The sequence below is a fragment of the Hypomesus nipponensis genome, chromosome 23 (assembly GCF_054491055.1).
Source record: "Hypomesus nipponensis isolate SF chromosome 23, ASM5449105v1, whole genome shotgun sequence".
In the NCBI taxonomy this organism is placed as follows: Eukaryota; Metazoa; Chordata; class Actinopteri; order Osmeriformes; family Osmeridae; genus Hypomesus; species Hypomesus nipponensis.
In genome coordinates, this window is record NC_140383.1 from 7,792,955 (window position 1) to 7,815,178 (window position 22,224).

General features: G+C 49.0%; 1 protein-coding gene across 4 annotated transcripts in view; it reads left to right on the forward strand.

The window, feature by feature from the left end:
• satb2 (SATB homeobox 2) overlaps positions 1-18,433 on the forward strand; it is a 31,421-nt gene extending 12,988 nt beyond the window's left edge. For 2 of the 4 annotated variants that reach the window (XM_084689481.1, XM_084689483.1), the window contains 11 exons: positions 840-1,025; positions 6,375-6,501; positions 7,210-7,333; positions 7,859-7,961; positions 8,784-8,834; positions 8,929-9,512; positions 10,277-10,489; positions 11,094-11,180; positions 12,052-12,204; positions 12,779-12,973; positions 17,719-18,433. In XM_084689481.1, coding sequence (XP_084545607.1) covers positions 840-1,025; positions 6,375-6,501; positions 7,210-7,333; positions 7,859-7,961; positions 8,784-8,834; positions 8,929-9,512; positions 10,277-10,489; positions 11,094-11,180; positions 12,052-12,204; positions 12,779-12,973; positions 17,719-18,396 — 2,501 coding nt within the window. In that variant the 3' untranslated portion in view covers positions 18,397-18,433. The remainder of the gene's footprint in view (positions 1-839; positions 1,026-6,374; positions 6,502-7,209; positions 7,334-7,858; positions 7,962-8,783; positions 8,835-8,928; positions 9,513-10,276; positions 10,490-11,093; positions 11,181-12,051; positions 12,205-12,778; positions 12,974-17,718) is intronic. The other 2 variants (XM_084689482.1, XM_084689484.1) reach the window with 2 other exon arrangements.
• Positions 18,434-22,224: the final 3,791 nt, after the last annotated feature.

Below are 22,224 nucleotides of genomic sequence, written 5' to 3' on the forward strand. Positions count from 1 at the left end.
GATCGACCGTAAGGCAGTTAGGCGTGATACTTTGTGTACTTACGTTGCACGCATTGAGCTCTTAACGCTTGTGAAACATAAGCACCAATCATCTTGGTACTCGGTGCTGTCACTCTTTCAAGCTTTTACTGAAAACAATGTGTCTCTATGGCTTTGTAAATTGGAAGCTGAAAAGTGTTCTGGCTCTAGCCTTTCAAATGCTCCCCCCTCTGTCTTCGCAGGACGCTAGGCTACCCTCTAGCAACCTCACTGACAGTTACAGAGAACTTACTGTTCAGTACCACAACTGTGTAATACATTTGCATGTTCAATTCGTGATAAGTAACGGCAAGGTACTTTTATAACCTGTTTGAATCCCAATCAACCAACCCTTGTAGTTTGAATTTCCTGTGAATGTCAGCATGGCCAGATTGAATGACTCGTACACAATTATTACATTGTTTTAGGAATTGTTAAAACTTTGAAGTTTAGACAATTGGTAATGATATCAGATATCATTGGTGCCAGGTTTATTTCAGCATTGGCAATGTTTCAATATAGTCAATAAAACCTTTGAATAATGTCTTTGCATGTCCGTTGTGATAACAATTGTTCTCCGCTATCTCACTTTACTCAGAGCCAACGTAGCACATTAATGAACACAATTGCAATATCTGACAAAAAAAAACAGTTTAAGATAACATTCACTGTGGCAGGCCTTCATCAGAACCTTATCGTGCAGGAAAGTTATCATGCAGGAAAGTTATCACACGGATGGTAGGTCATTTATCCCGAAATAAACAGAACCTCAGTCCAACTGTCATGTCTTAACATTGTCATCCCCCCACCCCCACCCCCAGGTCTGATGATCCCAGTCTTCTGCGTGGTGGAGCAGAGCGGTGACAGTGGCGTGCAGGTGGAGGCGGAGGGTCGTGAGGAGCATGCCGAGTTTGTCCTGGTGAGGAAGGACATCCTGTTCTCCCAGCTGGTGGAGACGGCTCTGTTGGCGTTGGGGTACTCACACAGCTCTGCAGCCCAGGCCCACGGTGAGTCCCACGCTGCTTCTGGAACCAGCAGAGTTAGCAGCTGATCTAGAGCCAGCTCACAGCATGACTCAGTGGATTCATCTCACCAGCCATAAAGGCTTCGGCTTCTGCTCAGTTACCATCTGATCTAGGACAAGCTTGTAGAAGGCAACCTAATGATCGTAGCCATTGCTCAGTTGGACACTGTTCCAGTATGTTCTTAAGCTGCCATGGAAGGCCTGGAGACGAAAGCATTTTTAAACAGTCTGAAAAAGTCATTAAAGTCAGAACAAAGAGTTGAGGAATGAGTTTCGTTCCTTCAACAGCTAAAAATACCATTTGTGTGAGCCAGTGCCTGTGTTAATGTGTGTATGGAAGAGCATCAGTGTATGAGTGAGAATGTTTATAGCGCTGAGGGCTATGCAAGCAGCCAAATAACACAGTATCTCACAAATGGTTATCTTCACAAGGACAGTTTACTTCTGTAAAGTATGCAGACAGGTCTAACTGGAGAACTACCGCATGTTCGTCAATGGCGACTCGAGAAACAAGTGAAGCTAGCAGTATACACTTGCATAACTCGTCCACTTTTAGCCACCCTTACATTTGTATATGAGTTAGTCTTCTGAAAACTCCATTTTGGATATATAGATAGGCCCTTTAGGGGCAAAGGCCTAATGTGATACGTGAAGACACGTTTGTAATGGTGCTTCCATGCTGTGATAATGTGTGTCTGTGTGTGTCTGCGTATTCGTGTACAGGTAATCCCACTTTACTGCTTCAAGGTCAACAAGTCTTATCTCTCCTCAGTCACACTCCTCCTTTCCCCCTCTGCTCTGCCAGGCTACCTGAAACATACCCTGTACCCTGTGACCCCTAATTCCATTCATCTACATGACTCTTTCAGAGCCTCCAATTAACCTGTGCACAACTGGCTGACCCCAGGGGTATTGATAAGGATCGCAAGGAAATAAATCTTAATCATCAGGATGAACTATGTTCACACCCTGAAAGAAACTCTAACATTAGAAACTTGTTATAGGTGTCAGTTAGCCTGTGGGCTATTTTCCATTTAATTCTTATTTCCTTTTACTGCTTTCCAATGATACCATGCAAATAAGAATCATTTGAATGATTCTCTCTCTCTCTCTCTCTCTCTCTCTCTCTCTCTCTCTCTCTCTCTCTCTCTCTCTCTCTCTCTCTCTCTCTCTCTCTCTCTCTCTCTCTCTCTCTCTCTCTCTCTCTCTCTCTCTCTCTCTCTCTCTCTCTCTCTCTCTCTCTCTCTCTCTCTCTCTCTCTCTCTCTCTCTCTCTCTCTCTCTTTCTCTCTCTCATAGCAGTTCATTATGATCACCTGTCCACACCAATCCAATTGTCCTTATCAAAGCCAGACTAAATGATCAGAACCTGGGCAAACAGTCAGTAACCAACAGATACAGCTACTCACCTTGGTCCCTGTCAAACTGTCACAAACAAATGCACACACACACGCACACACACACACGTTTTAATAGTGTACAGCAGCACACACACACTCTGGTAAAATCCCCTGGCCCCCCTCAGCTTCATGAAAATGAATGCTTTTTGTTTTTTAAAACAAGCGTTTATGTTAAATGAATAATTTCTGGCTTAAATTATACATTTTTTCCTCTGCGGTCCACAACCAAAATTACACAGTCCTTCTATTTTCTCCCTGTTTGAATTGTGCCCTGCATACTTGTGTCCCAGCGGTATATTTAAACTGCCCTGGGAGGACCACGGCCTTTCTTTAATTAGCCCAGTCAGCAATTAACTGGAGATATTGTTTATTTCAATTATAAGGGTCTGAAGGCTTTTATAGAATGGTATGGAGCAGACCTGTACTTTTCGTTTTTTCAGACAGTTAACAGTGGTCATCATCGGACAGAGGAAAACAGAGAGGCTGGATGTGTGTTTCTGCCACGTCTTCCAGGGTCACAGAGACAGCCATACCATGTCAACATGTTAGTGACCATCCAACTGAACACATATAGGCCTACTGTGAACAGCATTCTTGGCTCTCACACAGTACCATTCATATTGTGATGGGCCACTGACCTCTCCTCGTTGTCTCTCCCCATGAAGATGGGCTATGGTCGGTCACACAGCAGTGGACAACTGCATCCGGGTCATGAAACGTGGGTCTCTGTGTCCTATAATGGATGGTCCCACCTCTGCAGTGGATGGTGACAGGCCAAAACTGGAGATGGCAAAATAAATATCTATTAGAGTGGCGTTTTATGATGCAGCGGAGACCAGTTGTGTGACTCGAAGATGACGGGCTTCCCTTGGACAGCGCCAGGGAAGAACCTGGAACCAGTTTGGAACCGACCCTGCGTGTGTGTGTGCAGGCTGGGGTATCCATTATGACTCCCATTGAACAAATGTGTGTGAGAAAAGAGAGAAATTGAGAAATAGAGAGAGAGAGCAATAAAGAGAGAGAAGGGGGGAGGGAGAGCGGTGTGTGTTTTTGTATGGTTTTGCGTTTGTGTGGATGGGCACACAGAGACACAGGCCAAACCACGAGTTAGCCACATGAAAGACCATCTCAAGGAGAGAGAATTTTAATGTGGAAATGGGAACAATGATTTCTACTTTTAAATATGGACAAGAGGCAGGCTCCTCATAACAAAGAACTAGAAATGATGAACCCATTAATAATGCATTCACCACTGCTGTGTGTGTGTGTGTGTGTGCATGTCTGTGGGTGTGTATCTGATCGCTGGCATGTGTTTGTCTGCATCTTTTGTAGTGCACGTCTGCCGTCTGGCCGTCTATGCGTTTCATCCTGACCTGTACAATGTCTTTGAGGGGCAGAACTTCTTATGTCCTCATCGTTTTCATTGCTTCCTATTCCATTCCTTCCTTTTGGGTTCCACGGTTCAGTCAGGATTTGTCTATGGTTCCTCTGCTCCCCCAGGGCCCAGTTAGTCTGCGGTAGCCTGGATTCTGTACTGCACAAGCAGACAACAAGGAGAACCGCCTGGCCTGTCTGAAATCAAAGCCAACCAAGCTCTATAAACACTCACAGACAGGAGAGAGAGAATAGGATCTGAGAGGCTAGAGAGGAGGAAGGGGGAGGAGGAGGAGGAAAACTGATACACTTAAATTGTCTTCATCTGTGTTCTCCGCTTTTTTTTCTACTCAACGATTTTGTATCTGGTTAGTAGAACACGAGTTGTCTTGGATTTGTATAGCGAACATCACACTTTCTTCGAAAAGTTTGATTAGATGCGATGTGTTAGCCTATATTGTGTGAGGGAGCCATAGATCTCACAGAGAAGGAAAGCTGAAGGGTGAGAGAGCGATGGAGGGAGGAGGTTGTCCAGACCCCGTCTGGCTCTCATTTAGAGGATAGTAATGAGATTAGCATTGTTTACGTTTCACAGCTCCAGCCTGAGTCCAGTGTGTATGTGTGTATGAGTGTATATGTGTAAGTGTGTGTATTTGTGTGTGCTCATTGCTCATAAATGTACTGTATACTATACAACTTTATGAGGTATTCTTAGTGTTTACATGGCTGCTTTGCCCCAAAAAAGAGTCCCTTAGTCTTCTTTCTCTATTCTGCTCATATTGGTTCTATTTGAAGGATCTGTTTGACAGTTATAAGCAACATGAAAGAACAGCCATAAACTACAAAGAACCTCTTTTTAACAATCAGCAAGGAAGCATTCATAAGAAAATGTTTTAGTCTTGCAGAAAATGGGTGAAGCTAGCTGCTGGCATGGCTCTTGGGCGGCGTGTCATTTCATCAGCTGACGTCACTTTCACAATCACTGCAGGTGTGTTAATTGAAGGTGTAGGCCCTCCGCTTTAGGGGACTTAAATACTGTATGCGTCTGCATGTGACTTTACTATTTATTTCGTGAAATGCTCTTTAATGTATTGGGGAAAAGGCTCCACTTATAATCTTTCTGCATCACCAACTGTCTCTGGAGGGGATTCCTCACTCAATGACTCCCCCTTCTCAGAAGAAGAGAAGACAAAGAGATGAGAGCAAACTCAGGGGGGAGTTTGCTTCCATCTCTTTGTCTTCTCTTCTTCTGAGGTTTTAGGTTGCTTATTGATACTGATCTGTTGGTCTCTGTGGAGCCTTTGACTTTGCTTGTTAAAAAGGCTGTGCTGTACACTAAGCTTGATTTTATTTCCTGTTCTCCCAGTGGATTCATATACAATGCTCTCTGCCTTGCTATTGGATGTAGGTGAGCTGTGCTAGCTGCTCCAAGGCAGGCTGTTTTTTGCTCCTTAGAGAGAACCACCACCACCTAAGACAAACCTATTTCAATTGTAATAAATGTTTAAGTCGATATGTGACGGAACAGTCATGACGAGGCAGTGAGATTCCTTAAGACACTATCTGGTGTGCTCATTGTTTTTGGCAGTGTTGGTACAAGGACATTAGTGGCAGCTGTGGACCTGTCTAACAGCCCACCTCCTCCACAGCAAGGCATTCCTGAAACCACACTGGCCTGCTTTACTGCATCCTATTAGGCTTGATCACATAATGATTAACCAGTTTTATGGAGGGTGTATTAGCAGATGAGTGGTTGTGTGGACGACCCAGACCCACCACAGCGTTGTGTGTGTCTCAGATGTGTGTATCTGTGTTTGTTAAGGAGGCCTACTGGGTGGGTGCCTCGTCTGAGACAGATAGCTCTCTAATAGATAAGGTGTGGCTCCCTCTTGTCTGTTTTATGGCCCAGGATGAAACCGTTCCGCTAGGAGAGAGAAGAAGAGAAAGAGACCTTCAGACACACAGACCGATATCTACGGACAAATCAACACAAATAGACAGCGAACACACACGCACACACTCAGTCACATGCCAACTTGCACGTTAGCACCTTGAAGTTAAACACCCTAGACAACAAACACACATGCACACACACGCATGAACACACACGCAAACACACGGTAATCCCTGTGTTTCCACCGTGTTTGTGCTGGGTGTGTACTGTAAGGAGATTGAGGCTGTTCAGCCAGTGGATGGGGCATGGTGCCGTGGGGCTGGGCGCCTGGGCTCCCTCAGCATCTCTATTTCATGGAGGATTTATTCTGGGCAGCATGGCAGGCATCAGCATGACCAGGGGTTAAGCACTGTGGTGATGTCATGGAACGAGACTGTGGTTGTGTTCTGAGGGGGGGGGGATCAACAGCGGATAATGAAGTTTACCTTTCTCTGTTACCTCCAGACCGTCTTGTTTTCACTCAGCCTCACAGTGTGTGTGTGTGTGTGTGTTTGTGTGTGTGTGTGTGTGTGTGTGTTGATAAAGATGATACGTTTCTCACAAATAGGAACCATTATTCACTGTCCCTCTTTCTCCCCTTCTCCCCCCCCCCCCCCCTTTCTCAGGCATCATCAAGGTGGGACGCTGGAACCCTCTGCCCATTCACTTCCTGACAGATGCTCCAGAGGCCACAGTAGCCGACATGCTGATGGAGGTTTACCATATGGTCACCCTGCGCATCCAGCTGCAGAGGTTAGAGTCAGGGGTCACGGGTCAGGGGTCAAGGGCATGGTCAGACTTTTCTTGTGATTCTGCGAGAAGAAGTGTGGGGAAAAGAGAGGAAAGGTGGATAGTATTTGTGCAGTACACACAACACTGTAGAAACGGTCTTATTTGGGTTAGGCTACAATACAGATTTACCAATCGAGCTACATCCTTCTACTCCAGAGTGTCCAGTGCTTAATCTATAGAATTTACAGAGACACATTCCAACCCTGGAAACATTTGAGTTTGATAACATTAAACGGCTGTTCCTCTGAGTCTTTAATTGGGTAACTACACTGGCTCAGTGTAGACCCTCAGTGCCATATTTATAAAATATGGAACTGCAATATCTAGACAGTGAGTGGAAAGTTAGCCAGAGATAGACAGGCCAACAAGCTTAGATTTATCTCTTATCTGCTCCTATAACAGTATGTCACAGTCAGCACGGGTCCTGATAGACAAACACAGATAAAGTCAGATCAACGCCAGATGGTTGAAATGTGGTCTTCATTGTGTTGTGGCATTCCATTCAGGTTTGTTTACAGCGGTATCCCTGGTGATTGCGTATGTGTGGCACATAATCTCAGTTTTGTCTGATTTAATGTGGAACAACTAGAGAATGGGTCCGTGGGGGTGGGGCTCTGATTCGAATGCGAACGTTGAGTGTAACGAAGTGTGTTCTCTTGGTTCTGGCAGCTTCGCCAGGCTGGAGGACATCCCGTGTGAGCAGTGGAACCACGCCACGGTGAGGAATGCCCTCAAGGAGCTGCTGAAGGAGATGAACCAGAGCACTCTGGCCAAGGAGTGTCCCCTGTCACAGGTAACTAACACACTCTGTTTTACTGCTTTTATCCCTATACCCTGGCTTTGCGTGTCCTCTAGCCTGGCCAAAGATGTCAACCATGCCCTCGTACCTTCAATGCAAACCGTGTGGTTCCCCATGGAGGCGAGTGGCAGGTCTGAGGGATTGATGTGTGCCTGTGTATGGAGCTCCCTGTGCGGGTGTTGATCTCAGCATCAATTGAAAGCATGTGTGTCTGTGTGACTTGGGTCTGGAGGATCCCTCTGTGCCCTGGCTGGAGTTTCCCTGGGTGGCTTCCCACGATGATAAATGTGTTGTCGTTTTCAGTGTGTGTGTGCGTGGGGGGGTTGGGGGCGGGACTCTACATGTGTGTGCGAGGTCGAGTGTGACTTCTTACATTTCTCCCTCTCTCTCATACTGTCTCTCCCTCTCTCTTCCCCTCTCTCTCTCTCTCTCTCTCTCTCTCTCTCTCTCTTCTCTCTCTCTCTCTCTCTCTCTCTCTTTCTCTCTCTCCTTCTCGCTCTCATTACCTCCCCTCTCCAGAGCATGATCTCGTCAATAGTGAACAGCTCCTACTACGCCAATGTTTCCACGGCCAAATGCCAGGAGTTTGGACGCTGGTATAAGAAATATAAGAAGATCAAGGGTGAGTGCTCTGACATCCAATATATTGAAACCTACAACGGCCATTACTGTACTTATCAGACACATAATCAATCAGAAAAGCCCCATTGATTGCCAGCGGTTAGTTAGTTAGGCCCTGGGTTAACCTCAAGAGAGGGTAAAGGCAGAAGAAGAGCTTATGGTTACAGCTCTTTGCGTCTGTATTCATGCAACATTGAAAGCTTAGCACAGTTCTTATTAGAACCAACTGGTGTCCTTGGTTGTCACCACAGGGAGTTTTACAGACCACCACCCCCTTCCTCGGCCTCCCCATGTCCTCATGACCCAAAATGGCTGTGACAACCTCTCGCCTCTGTGGTTTATAACCCCATAGCCCTCCCCTCTTTGTCACACACACACACGCTCACACCCACACATACACAGACACACACCGACAAACACACACACACCGCCTTACCACAGCAGCCTAAAACCCTTTCCATATTACCCAAAAGCTAAAGATTACACAGCACAAATGCGGATCAAAACCCAAACACACGAGAGAAAGAGAAAGAGAGACAGTGAGAGAGACAGTTAGAGAGACAATGAGAGATACAAACAGAGAGAAAGAGGAGAATAAATGCAAGCCAAGGAGTATCAGGTTCCACACAACGTCTCTAATATTAGTTCTGCTCTCTGTCTGACAGAACACACTCTCCAGATGTAGACATTTAGAGTTGTGCCATTGGCTGTTTGACTTACCACCTACCAGTATCTCCGAAGTCCCTTTCTCTAACAAAGAGCTTTGATATGGGTTTCATATATTCTGGGATCCCTTTCTAACTGAAATTGTTTGGTTTGTCAGGTGACTACCTGGAGAAGATCTGGTGTGGAAGAGACAACTCGGAAATCAAAGGTGAGGAACCAGGCTCGTTTTATCAGTCTTTTTATGGATTTGATTTGATCAAAGCCACACTCATCACCGTTTGCCCTTTCCCTTGTGCCCTCAGTGGAGAGAGACAACCTGGCCGACTTCTGTGTCCTTGGTCAGAGACCTCCCCCTCACCTGGCCGGCCTGGCCCAGCTCAGCCACCTCGGGGGTGGGAGTAGTGGCCCCCTTCTCAAGGGAGGTTCTGGAGACTCCCAGGCCCCTCCTCAACCCTCCCAGCAGCAGCCCCAACAGCAGCCCTCTCCCCACAGCCAGCTCCACCACAGCCCCCCTCTCCGTGGCCAGGTGCCCCAACAACCCCCTCCCCCCGCCGGACTCCAGCCCCTGCTGGGACCAGGAGGGCTCCTCTCCCCCCAGCTCTCCCCGCAGTTGGTCAGGCAGCAGCTAGCCATGGCCCACCTCATCAACCAGCAGCTAGCCGTTAGCCGCCTGCTAGCCCACCAGCACCCCCAGGCCCTCAACCAGCAGTTTCTCAACCACCCTCCCATCCCGCGGCCCTGTAAGGGCGGGGCTCCAGGCGACCTGGGGAACAACCCGTCGGCGGCAGAGGTCTCCACTGACATCTACCAGCAGGTCAGAGATGAGCTGAAGAGGGCCAGTGTCTCCCAGGCAGTGTTCGCCCGCGTGGCCTTCAACCGCACACAGGTACTTCTAACGTCATGCTGGCTGGAGGGGTCTGGGGCACGGGAGGACATGGGGTATAGTGGGCAGGTGGTACAGTAGGGGCGTCTAGGGTATGGAACTGGAGGTGTGCTGTGATGAGTGTGTGCCGTGGGGTGGGATCAGATAGGCTGCGGAGCTGGAGGTGTGACGTCTGTGTGTTTGGGGTGGGGGGGTCGTCTAGAGTAGGAAACACTGGAGGTGCGGTGGGCGGTGGGTGGCGGCGAGGGACGATAAAGGCAGCATAAAGGAAGTGAACATAAGTGAGCGCGGCTACAGCGTCTGACGTGCCTGGGGCTGAATCAGTGCATCCGCAGGGCTATTCCTGTGGTCCCTCCCACGGGCTCCAGGGTCTGTCCGGGCAACTCCTCCGTGTGCTGGGGGGAGATAAGCAAGCGGAGCTGGCTGGCGGCGGCTTGCTGTGTCTGCTCGCCGCGGCTCCCTCTCCTCCCCCGCCCTCCCAGCAGCACGCGCACCTGGTGCATTGAGGCTCCGCCAGGCGCAGTCACGCCCCATTAGAGCTTCCATGGAGCCCACATCAGAGCACGGGGTGGGCGGTCACCTACCTATCTACTGCCGGGAGGGCAGGTGGTGTGGCGCCCGTGTGTGTGTCTGCGTTTTGCTCGTGTGCGATGGGAGCGCGCGCGTGTGTGCAAGCAGTCGGCTCATTCTAAATGTGTGCGTCTGCGGTGTGTGTGTGTGTGTGGCTGCCGGCCCTGTGTGTGTGTGTGTGTGTGTGTGTACACCAGGGCCTGCTGTCGGAGATCCTGCGGAAGGAGGAGGATCCTCGCTCGGCCTCTCAGTCTCTGCTGGTCAACCTGAAGGCCATGCAGAACTTCCTGAACCTCCCTGAGGGCGAGCGCGACCGTATTTACCAGGAGGAGCGCGAGCGCAGCATGAACCCCCCTGTGGGCCTGCCTGCTACCCCTACCTCCAGCCCCGGAGGCCCCCGCCTCTCACAGGTAGCAACTACCCTATCCCCCCCCCCCCCCCCCAAAAAAAAAATTGAGCCACTCTCCCCTGAAACTCACCTGCAGCAGGGCCTGTGTGTGTGTGTTTGGGTGCATGCGTGGGTGCATATGTTAGTGTGTGTGTGTCTGCGGACGTTTATGTGAGTGTGTGTTGTGGATGTGTGTTTGTGTAGGTTTGGTGTGGATGTAAGTGTGCATGACTGTTCATGGCAGTAAACCTGCCTGGTGTGTTGTTAGCTTTGTGTTTTTATTCCAGTCTTGACCAGCATGAAGAAGAATGACTGAATTTGTTTTGTGTTCTTTAGATCAATTAGATTTTGTGGAACCATAAAGCCATGATATTCCACCTACTGCATGTACAGCACACATATTCACTTAGTACCAATGTGAGGACAAATACAATTCAAACAATATCTGAAAAAAATCTAAAATTACGAGTGCATTCCCATGCAAAGAATGCAGTACATGGAAGAATGTTTTACAAGCCTGTGCTTGTTAGCTTACAGACAGAGATGTGATATTACAGAACTATGTTCAGACACAATGACACAAAGATTATTATAGTCTGACCTTGTTTCCGTTTGGTTCTGTACAGAAGGTCTGGGAGAGAACGCTGGATGAGCAGCTAACTCCAGATGCCTGGGCCTCTATTTGGAAAAATAAAACCAAAATCTCTAACTCGGTATGCATTATTTAACAATCTCTCTCTCTCTCTCTCTCTCTCTCTCTCTCTCTCTCTCTCTCTCTCTCTCTCTCTCTCTCTCTCTCTCTCTCTCTCTCTCTCTCTCTCTCTCTCTCTCTCTCTCTCTCTCTCTCTCTCTCTCTAACACACATACACACACATACACACACATACACTCTTATTCTCTGATGCAAGACCAAGCCGAACTCAGATCTAAATCAAAGATGCATTGTGTGTTATCATTATTATGTCTGTATACATTATCGTAGCATCGTTTATTCTGGGGGAATGTGAGATGGCTTGTCCCTGCATGCAACTTCAAACATTGTGTACAAAAGCTAAGTGAAATTCAGTACACACTAATTCAAACAGAAACTACAAAGCAGATGTAAGAGAAGGACATACTGACTTTCATCTATAAACATGGTCCATGTTGGAACATGGAAGGCAGTATAGATGTACATGCACTAACATTTTTCAAAACATTGACTGATCAGCTGATTGCCTGTCATGCTTACTTGATGGTGGACAACTGACTTTTATATTTAATTCCTCGTCCATCCCTACCACCTCTCCTTCCTCCTGTCTCCTTGATCCCTACCACCTCTCCTTCCTCTTGTCTCCTTATCCCTACCACCTCTCCTTCCTCCTCTCTCCTCGATCCCTACCACCTCTCCTTCCTCCTCTCTCCTTGATCCCAACCACCTCTCCTTCCTCCTCTCTCCTCGATCCCTACCACCTCTCCTTCCTCTTGTCTCCTTATCCCTACCACCTCTCCTTCCTCCTCTCTCCTCGATCCCCACTCTCTTTTTCCTGGTCTGTCCTTGACCCCACCTCCACTCCACTCCCACCCCTCCACTCCTCTCTCTAGCCAAAGCCACCAGGCCCGGCCTCGGACCTGCCCTTGAAGCTGGAGTCCCTGGTGAACATCACCTCCGGCATTTACGACGAGATCCAGCAGGAGATGAAGAGAGCCAAGGTGTCCCAGGCACTGTTTGCAAAAGTGGCCGCCAACAAGAGCCAGGTGAGAACCCAGTCTGACCCCTGACCCCTTGACTTGGTTCTGGTTCTAGACGGGTATGACTTGATAGGTCTGTTTGACTGTTTTCTGTCAGTGTGTGCTTTAGCGTGTGTGTGTGACTACGTGCGTTCATCAGTGCTTGTGTGTTCATGTGTGGGTGTGTTTGTGTGTAGGCAAACCTTCAGGTGTGTGTGTGCTTGTTCATGCATGTATGTGTGTGGCAGCTTGTGGTTAGCAAGGTCTCCCAGGTTGGAGGGTTCGGGGGTGGCTGGGGGTCATGGCTGACTGCACCCATCTGCTGCAGCTGGCCTGACGGAGCGAGGGATGCTGAGGGACGCAGGGAGAGGGGGATGGAGAGAGAAAGAGACAGAGAGACAGAGAGAGAGAGCTGATCAGGTTATTCACACTGCATGCAAGGGGAGGATGGATGCACACAACAGCTGGTGTCAAAGACTGGACTAGTCTAGCAGAGATAATCACATTTCTCTCTCTCTCTCTCCCTCCCTCCCTCTCTCTCTCTCTCTCTCTCTCTCTCTCTCTCTCTCTCTCTCTCTCTCTCTCTCTCTCTCTCTCCCAGGGCTGGCTGTGTGAGCTGCTGCGCTGGAAGGAGAACCCGAGCCCAGAGAACCGGACCTTGTGGGAGAACCTGTGCACCATCCGCCGGTTCCTGGCCCTGCCTCAGAACGACAGAGACCTGGTCTACGAGGAGGAGTCCCGGCACCACCACAGCGAGCGGCTGCACACTGTCCTGCACCTTCCTGCTGACCCACAGGTGAGAACACACTCAACCACTCAACCACTCGCACACTCAACCACTCACTCACTCACTCACTCACTGACTCAACCACTCACTCACTCACTCACTCACTCATTCGCTGTCTCATTCATTCATTTATTCACTTGCTCAGTCACTCACACTCTCACTAAGTTATTCACTCACTCGCTCACTCACTCTCCCAGACTTGTTTGTTCATTTATTTATTTATTGGAATAATGGAGTATATGTACACGTACACATCTGCACACACTAACAGGCACACACTCACACACATGTACATTTGATTAAATGGACTTTTGTTATTGCCAGCCAGGGTTGTTACTGAATTACTGTAAATGCACAGAGGACTCGCATGCATTTATGCATTACAAAACTAAACACACACGCACACACACACACTTTCACATAAGGCACACACTTCCCTACAGTCCTAGTAGCCTTTCAGAGCCAACATACTTCACGGTATCTGCAGAGGTTTATGTCCTCGCTGTTTACCTCTGACTCTGGGAAAGCCAGCATCATGGCGGCTTGTCTTTCACTTGATCCCCTCAACAGCCTCAGATCTGTGAGCGACATGCTGACGTTTAGGAACATGGCACGGGACTTGTGGATCAGAGATGAGGGTGGCATGGGTGAGGAAATGCCTTGTTAGACGAGGGAGGGGGTGAGGAAGGAGGAGGAGTGGGGACATGTGGGGGAGGACTGAGAGGAGTTAAAGAGAGGAGGGGCCGAAGACACACAGGCCGAAGTGCGCACCATCACACGCTCTCAAACACACGTCCTCTTGTGTCATCACCCTGTGTCTCATCCCAGAGCAGAGGGCAGGGTGCTTCAGGCCAGGAAGGAAGCTGTGGTGACTCCATGAACACATTCCACCTCTGCTCTGACACAGAACCCAGACCAGGCCAGAGCAGACTAAATATACGAGCCAGCCCCGTCTGGCCCTACCCGCTACTTCCATGTCTAATCACCCCTCCACGGAGGGAGTTTGGGCAGCCACACCTACCGTAGAAGAGAGTTGGAGGGGACAGAGAGAGCGATGGAGGGAATGTGTGGCGGAAAGATGATCATAGAGAAGATGGGGCGATTTATGGATGTTTTAATGGAATGCAAGGGTGTATACGGTCTATGGGAATATCCCACTGTGTGTGCATGTTCTGGTGTGGTGTGTGTGTGGTGTGTGTGTGTGTGGGTGTGTGTGTGTGTGTGTGTAGCAGCTGGGACACATGTGTGGTCTGTGGTGGCAGGCTGGCTGGAGCCTGGGGGTGCCGGGACTTGATCTGGGGAAAGGGCCGTCCTTACTGTGTCAAGACCACCGCAGCCACACACACAGTTCATTATGATGATGCTATACTCATACTGCACATGACATGGGTACATACTGACTGAATACGACTGATCGATAATAAACCTTTTCACGCCGCTTGTGTATCAATGTGTGGGTGATGGTTAGGCGGCTTGTGTGTTCGTGTGCGTGTGTGTAGTATGTCTACGTCAGCCTTTCTGCATGGGACACCATGCTGTTAGCGTGTGGCGTGTGCTGTGTCTGCGTGCTTGGGACTGTGGGAATCAACACAGTCAGCGGCAGTGCATGCCCATTAGCTTCACAGGTGGTGTGTATGTCCGTGTGTGTGTGTGTTTGTATGCATGTGTGTGTGTGTTTGTATGCCTGTGTGTGTGTGTTTGTATGCCTGTGTGTGTGTTTGTATGCCTGTGTGTGTGTGTTTGTATGCCTGTGTGTGTGTGTGTGTGTGTGTGTGTGTGTGTGTGTGTGTGTGCGAATCCACTGGCCCTGCTCTGCCTTGCTCTAGTCCCCTGGGGGACCAGCATCACATTTCTCCATGAGTGACCCTGTCCCGACACTGGCTGGCTGCATTCCCCTGGCCTATCAACAGCACATATTTATATGAGTTTAGCAGTAAGTGCATCCCTGTGCTAATTTGGCGGACCCTGCCCTTATGAATAATTTCTCTATTGTTTTTGCTAAATTGGATTCTGCTGCGTGCTGGTGATGGTAGATGTTCTTGAGACCCCAGTGTGGGCGTCAAGACCCCCAGAGTGCTAGACTAGAAAGGCCCCTGCCAAAAGACCCCTTCTCCTTAACTCCACTGCCCCCCCTTTTCTTTCATTCTTTCTTTCTTTCATTCTTTCTCTCCGTCTCTCTCTCTTTTCTCTCTCATTATTTCATTATAGTTGTTTTTACTGACTTTTACTGAAGCTCAGCAAGCCCCAATTAACTTAAAGCTTTAATTACAAATAAGTGGAATAAATACAAAACACACAATTCACCAAAAAACACACGCACTCTCTCTCTCACATACACACACAGAAGAAGGCTCACTCACGAATAGCGAACGGACACACTTCCTGTCCATACTGTCACAGTAACTTGACATTCGTACAACCCTTTATGATGCATCAGTGTACAACTAGTATGTGTACACACACACACACACACACAACAGAAAAAAACACATCTAAACTCATACCTTCCCTGGGCACACACACAAAAAGAGAGATGAAAGAACACTGATTAACAGGAAAGGTGAAGTCATGCAGAACATTGAGAGAAAAGTGAATTTTCCATCATTACATATTTATCTCCGTGTTAATGGTGTCTCTGGTGGTAACTGCCCACACACACACACATACACACAAAAACAAACACACACATGTATTCAACACACTGGCCCCTGGAGGACCAGCCCTCATTAAGGAGAGAATTAATATTTCATGTTATATAATTCTTTCATAGTTCCATGCTGTAATTTGCCTTGATTTGCATTTAAAATGAAACGTTTTTACTCCAAAGCAATGAACTCACAATCATGCTTTGGTTTGAATTGAGAAAAGAAAGTCAAATGATTCCATGAGAAGAACTGCCTCTTTTCAAAGATCCCAGTGATTTGTGGTTGTGGGCAAGGATCACTTTTGTGCAGCCATGAAATGGTGAACAAAATGGGGATTTACCATGGCTAAAAAGGGATGAGGAGGGGTTAGTGGAAGGCAACGGTGTAGAATCAGGGTCTCAAGGAGGCAGAGGGATGAAAGAAATGGGGAAAGGTGTGTTAAGGCAGACTGGAAGGGGAGGAAAGAAGGCGATATTAGAGTTGTGGTTGAGTCTGAGCTTGAGCAATGTTGGCTTGGCAGAAGCTCACTTCATTAGTGTCCCTCAGCATTACACAGGGGAAAGGATGGAGGAGGGCAGAAGTGACAGACAAACAGACTAGAGAAATAAGAAAGAAAGGCTGAGCAGATAGAGATGTATGAAAGGAGTAAGAGGAGGAAGAGGAGGAAGAGGAGAAAGAGGAGAGGAGGAGAAACACAACAGAAGAAAAGGGAAAGAGCTAGGAGGACAAAGACAAAGGAGAAACAGAGAGGAGAAAGAACGGGAGAGAAAACGAGAGCTATGAGGGTTTGGCTCTAATCTCTCTCCCTACCACGGACATCATCATTAGCGCATGAAGGAGAACAGGCCTGTGTGTGTATGTGTGTATTTGTGTCTGTGTGTGTGTGTGTGCATGTGACCGATCATTACAAAGGGTGGGGCTGTAAGCTCACTATGTCTTACCCTCAATTTATCTATTAAGAGTTTTATTGTTTTACTGGATATGGGTGTGCACATGTGTGTGTTTGTGTATACAGTACGCATGTGTGTGTGTGGTCCTTGCTAGGTCAGCAAACAGACAGCTATCAAACTCCTCTGTCTCCGTCTCTCCACCGCTGTCACCATTATTTCTCAATCTCCAGCTCTGTGTGGCTGATGTTAGTTTCACACGGTCGTGGACGAGCCCATAACTGACAGATAGAATTAGAGAGGGTGTGAGGGTAAAAAAAAATGCAACCCTACACTTTCTGTAAAGTATTCGGACCCAAAAGCCCCCACAAGCGAAATCAGAGCAATTTCATGGTCTGGTCTGGCCCTCGATATTATTTAAGTAATACCCTGTCATTATTGAAGAGGCAGAGAAAGGCGACTGACTATTATCTTTATGTGGGTCCTTTAATTTTAATGCACCACAGATTTATAGCTCTGTATTCCTGACTGGAGGAGCAGGGAGGATGGTGGTGGAGGGGCAGGGAAGGTGGTGGTGGAGGAGGAGGGGCAGGGAGGGAGGTGGTGGAGGGGCAGGGATGGTGGTGGTGGAGGGGCAGGGAAGATGGTGGTGGAGGAGGGGCAGGGAGGGTGGAGGAGGAAGGGCAGGGAGGGTGGTGTTGGAGGGGTTGGGAGGGTGGTGGTGGAGGAGGGGCAGAGAGGGTGGTGGTGGAGGGGCAGAGAGGGTGGTGGTGGAGGTGCAGAGAGGGTGGTGCCGGGAGAAGGTGTAGTCACAGAGACAGAAAACCAGTGAGAAGAATCAGAGTACCAATACCAAGACGGCACCTATAAACAAACAGTGTGGCACTGCATTTAAATTGTGAGCAAGGAACTGGCTGGAGCTGGGGTGGTTTGGGGGACACATCTCACTGTAAAGGGAGTTGGTTCAGGGTTTGGTGGTTTAGCTAAACAGTGATGGTGCTCTGTGTGAAATCACACAGCTGCTGGTTGGACTTTTACTATTAAAACTCGACTATTAAAACTCCAACCAAAGGTCAGAGCAGAGGGACATGAATGTGTTCAGGCAGGGCCTGTGAGCTATGAAGCTCTCGTTCACATGCATACATACACCTACAAACACACACACACACACAATGTGGTATCGAATTAGTTGATGAGGGGGTCACCACACCCCACTAACCAGTTCTACTGTCTTTCTCGCCAGGCGTTGCACAGACCACCCCCACAGACCCTGAAGGACCACCACCACTCCCCCATGAGGGAGGAGCCTCTGCCTGCCTCCTCCAACGACGACGGCCCGCAGACCGCCGGGTCAGGAGGTGGCGGCGGCGGCGGCCTCACAGGAAGCAGTGGCAGCACCTGCGCCAAGAAGCCTCGGTCACGCACCAAGATCTCCTTAGAGGCGCTGGGGATCCTGCAGAGCTTCATCCAGGACGTGGGGCTGTACCCGGACCAGGAGGCCATCCACACACTCTCCGCCCAGCTGGACCTGCCCAAACACACCATCATCAAGTTCTTCCAGAACCAGCGCTACCACGTCAAGCACCACGGCCGGCTGAAGGAGCTGGGGGAGGGTTTGGCCGTCGCTGGGGGCGTGGATGTCAGCGAGTACCGGGAAGAGGAGCTTCTCTCCGGTTCCGAGGACCCAGAGTCCAGCGAGGACGGCCACGAGGAGATGTACCCGTCCTCCGATGGAGGAGGAGCAGGCGGAGGGACGACCGCGGTCCCCACTAACCTAGCCCCGCCCTCTGGGAACAGCCAAACCCAGGACGAGGCCAAAGACCAGGGACACACTCACCCCCGAGGCCCCAGTAGCTCCTCCTCTTCCAGCCCCCGAGAGCAGGCCGACTACCAGAGATAAAGACCCCAGAGACCAACACGGAGAGAGAGAGAGAGAGAGAGAGAGAGAGAGAGAGGGGGGGGGGGGAGGGAAGGAGAGAGGGAAGGGAAGGAGAGAGGGATAGAGGACTGAGAGAGGTCAATGGCTGAGAATTGGTGGGAGGACTGAGTAGGAAGTGACAGGGATTCAAATGAGCAGACTCACACTGACAGACAGATAGACAAACAGGCGTGATTTGTAATCAACCTCTCTGACAAAGCCTTGTGGGCTATCAGAATGATAGCGTGAACATACACAGTTACCTCAGCAGCAAGGAGCAGGGATATTCTGTGAGACAACATTGGTTAGATATAGTTCTACACAGAGGAAGTATCAAACACACACACAAACACACCAGTCTGTGGACTACAACAGAGTAGGAACGTATCATCATGATCACGTATCATCTTCACCACTCTTTATATTAGTCGATCCCCAACATGCAGCTAGACCCAGTTGGAGTCTGACCTTCTCCTTCCAGTGACTGCTCTCCTTGTTGTCTCTACGACACCCACACACCAAACATGGGGTCACACCCACTAACCGACCTGAGACCAAATGCAGAGGAGCTCCAATTTCTCACGACGCAGACTGCAAACGCTATCCTGCTACTCCAGACTAACAATCCCTACAGGAAGTGGAGGTCCCTCCCTCACCCGCACACATCGACTTTCCTCCCCAAACTCCCATCTCCCCCCTTCCCTGTTCAGCACTCAACCCACACTAAAGGGGCGTGTACTCTCTCCTTTTCCCTCCACTCTCCACCAATCACACCCTAGTTCCTCTTGCCGTCCTCCAGGCCCCATGGGATTTAGCGACACACCTAAGAGACAGACGTTTGGCTGGAGGTGTAGAAGGTCCAGGAGGACATGGTGTGCAAGCACAGTGGATTCTGAGGCCCGTCCAGCCATGTTGTGTCTGCATGGAGACAAAGGGAGGGACAAAAAGGGAGACCCAACCAAACAGTCACTTTATGTGCAGTAACCCACCCATTCACTTCCTCTCCCTCTCTTTCTAACCCTAACCGTTCTCCACCACCACCCCACCCCCCCTCTCCCCCATTGGTGCCCACAGTGTCTTGTTTAACCACACCTACCCGCACTTAACTCCACCAACCCTATTTATTGCTACCTTTATCCATGATTATTATTATCATTATTGTTATTATCGTTGGTATTATGGTTGTTCTTGCTGTCATCGCTGTTATTTTGAGTTCTGTTTTGACGGTTTTAATATTGGCTTTCGTACACATGGCGGTTGGGGACAAGATTTATTTTTTATGAGAGCACACTGCCAAAAGAAAACGAAGGGGAAGAACAAGAGGAGAAAAGAAGCAGTTACTGAACGTCCTTGAGTAAAATATATTGTTTTTGTCGTTTTCCAAAGAGACACAGACTCAGCAAATCAGTGGGTTCCTCCAGTCGTATGATGCAGGAAACAAGGGGAATAAAGTCTGCTTTTGCCTGCATACGTTGACAATCTACTTTTTGAGCCGTTCAAAACATGGTTGTAAATGTGCCAACACATCCAATACTCAAGTGGCTCGTCATGTCCTCGTGAGATCTGTGTCTCCAGTCACTGCACATCCAGTGAGGGCTGACCTGCCTTGTCATCTTAATCGCAGCCATCGCACACTGTGTTGCAACGAGAAATAGGAATCAGAGGTGACGAACAACAGCTTGTCTCACAGCTTCCACTTCAAGGTTCCCAGTGCAGGCTACACACACACACACACACAGACAGAGAGAGACTGTGAGGCGAGCCCTGCATCACTCCAAGCCAATCAATTAGAGGGCTGTGTAAAGCCGGCGGGGCCGAGGTCCCTAATAAGAGGCAGCGCTTGGGGAGGGACAGTAATTCACGTTGAAACGCTTCCCACACTGGCAGGCCTGCGCTCTGCTCTGGGGCTCGGCCCCGCAGGGAGCAGCGCAGCACTCGACCAGCTCAGAGCTTATAGACGGTAGAACACAGAGCCGTTTGTCCTCGGAAGCCGAGACGGTTCTGGCTACAGGGAGAGTCCAAAGTTCCAAACCAAACCAACACACCATGGTCCATGTCTGTGGAAGGATTCTGTCGCAGAGCCTCTGGTGTTGCACACGCTTTCCTTCTCAGCCCTCCTGCAACACGCACAGATACAGCAGTAGCCGGCCCATCTCGTCCATCCAGCCAGAGATACCATTAGGATCTGTGATCAGTGATTGGTGCATCAATCAAGCTCCATTAGCTATCGCCGACCCATGAGGTCTTTGTGTAAATGAGTCGAGTGGAGTAGCTCACCAGCAGGGGTATTGTTTTCGCTCAGTGGGCCTCACGCCATGCCATACTCACACCTGTCAATCAGGAGTCCTGCTCTGCCCCAGTCATTATAGCTGCCGCACACACACATACACACATGTGCATGTGCACGTCCAAATACACACATACCATTACCTCTCTCCAGTCCAGTGACGAGTCTTAGCACTGATGAGAGGTGAAGGTCAACTTGAGATCAGTGTTTAACCTGCCACAGGGGGGGTTCACACAGTGTGTGTGTGTGTGTGTGTGTTTGTGTGTGTGTGAGAGAGAGAGAGAGAGAGAGAGAGGCACAGCATGTGGGTTTCTTTTACTCTTGCTACAGTGGTGTTACCGGAGAGGGACATTCTGCTAAACAATTGAGCCCAAATGTTCCTGATGAGTTGGAGATCTGGGGTCAGGCTGGTGTCCCCTCTCCTCCTCCCTGCGGGGAGATAATCACCTGCCCACGCTGGGACAGACAGAGGATGAAGAGCCCTGACGGACCCCCGTGAGGCTCATTCAATCGAGCCAGGCGGGGGGGGGGGGGGGGGGGACGACTAGCTTTGTCTGTCCGTGTGTCAGTATGTATCTAGCTTCAACATAGTCATAACTGCAAGTTGTGTCATGCAGATAGGTATGCTACCATGAATTCCGACTGCTTTAAGATATGGTTGTTGTTGTTCTTTTGTGGTATAAGGAGAGGGGGCACGTACTGCTGCGCCTCCTGATTAAGCACAATCCTCCACTGAACGTTCCGGAAGACCTCGTCAGATGGCTCACTTCCTAGCGGTCTTCTCCTCATCATCACCATCCTCGCCGACAATGTGAATCAGCACTTCTGTCTGATCCTCTGTATCCATTCTACAGTAATCCAGTTTGTTATCACTAAGTGATAATGAATCTTTTAACTTATGTGCATTGTTAGGCTCCCGCGTTTGTTATGTTTTCTTGGTTCGGTCGCTAGTTTTATTTTTTTCAAATTGATGTTGTTGTTTAAATAAAGTGCATCCAATGAATATGAGATCTGTCGTCCTCCTCTTTGTTCTGTGTGGGGTCCTTCCTATGCCAGACAGTGTGAGTCTCCTCTGAGAAACTTGTTATTTCTACAGTATTCTTCAAAGACGTCTCTAGCATTTCAAAGATCCCCGCTCTAGAACAATGCTGTGTTGTGTATAAAAGACTGGCCAAGCGGGGAGGAGGGTAGAATGGGCTGGGGCGAGGTGGGGAGAGCCAGTGGCGTGGCCACAGGAACCAAATACTGTTTCATTTGTCCAGAAAGACAATCAAAGCAAACCAGGACTGGGAAGAATTATTACTCAAGAGACCTTTCTGGGAGGAACTTACTGGAAACAGTTTGATGACAATGTAATGTTCCTTGTTTATCCAGTAAAATAATACTTTCGTTAAAAAACATTTAATGTCGCTTTGGGTGTTCCACGGAATTACAAACAAACTGTCGCCAGCCGACTCAAGATTGGCAAACACATTCCAGTTGACTTTACAATAAGCCACAAGCAAACCCACTGGAAAAGCTAA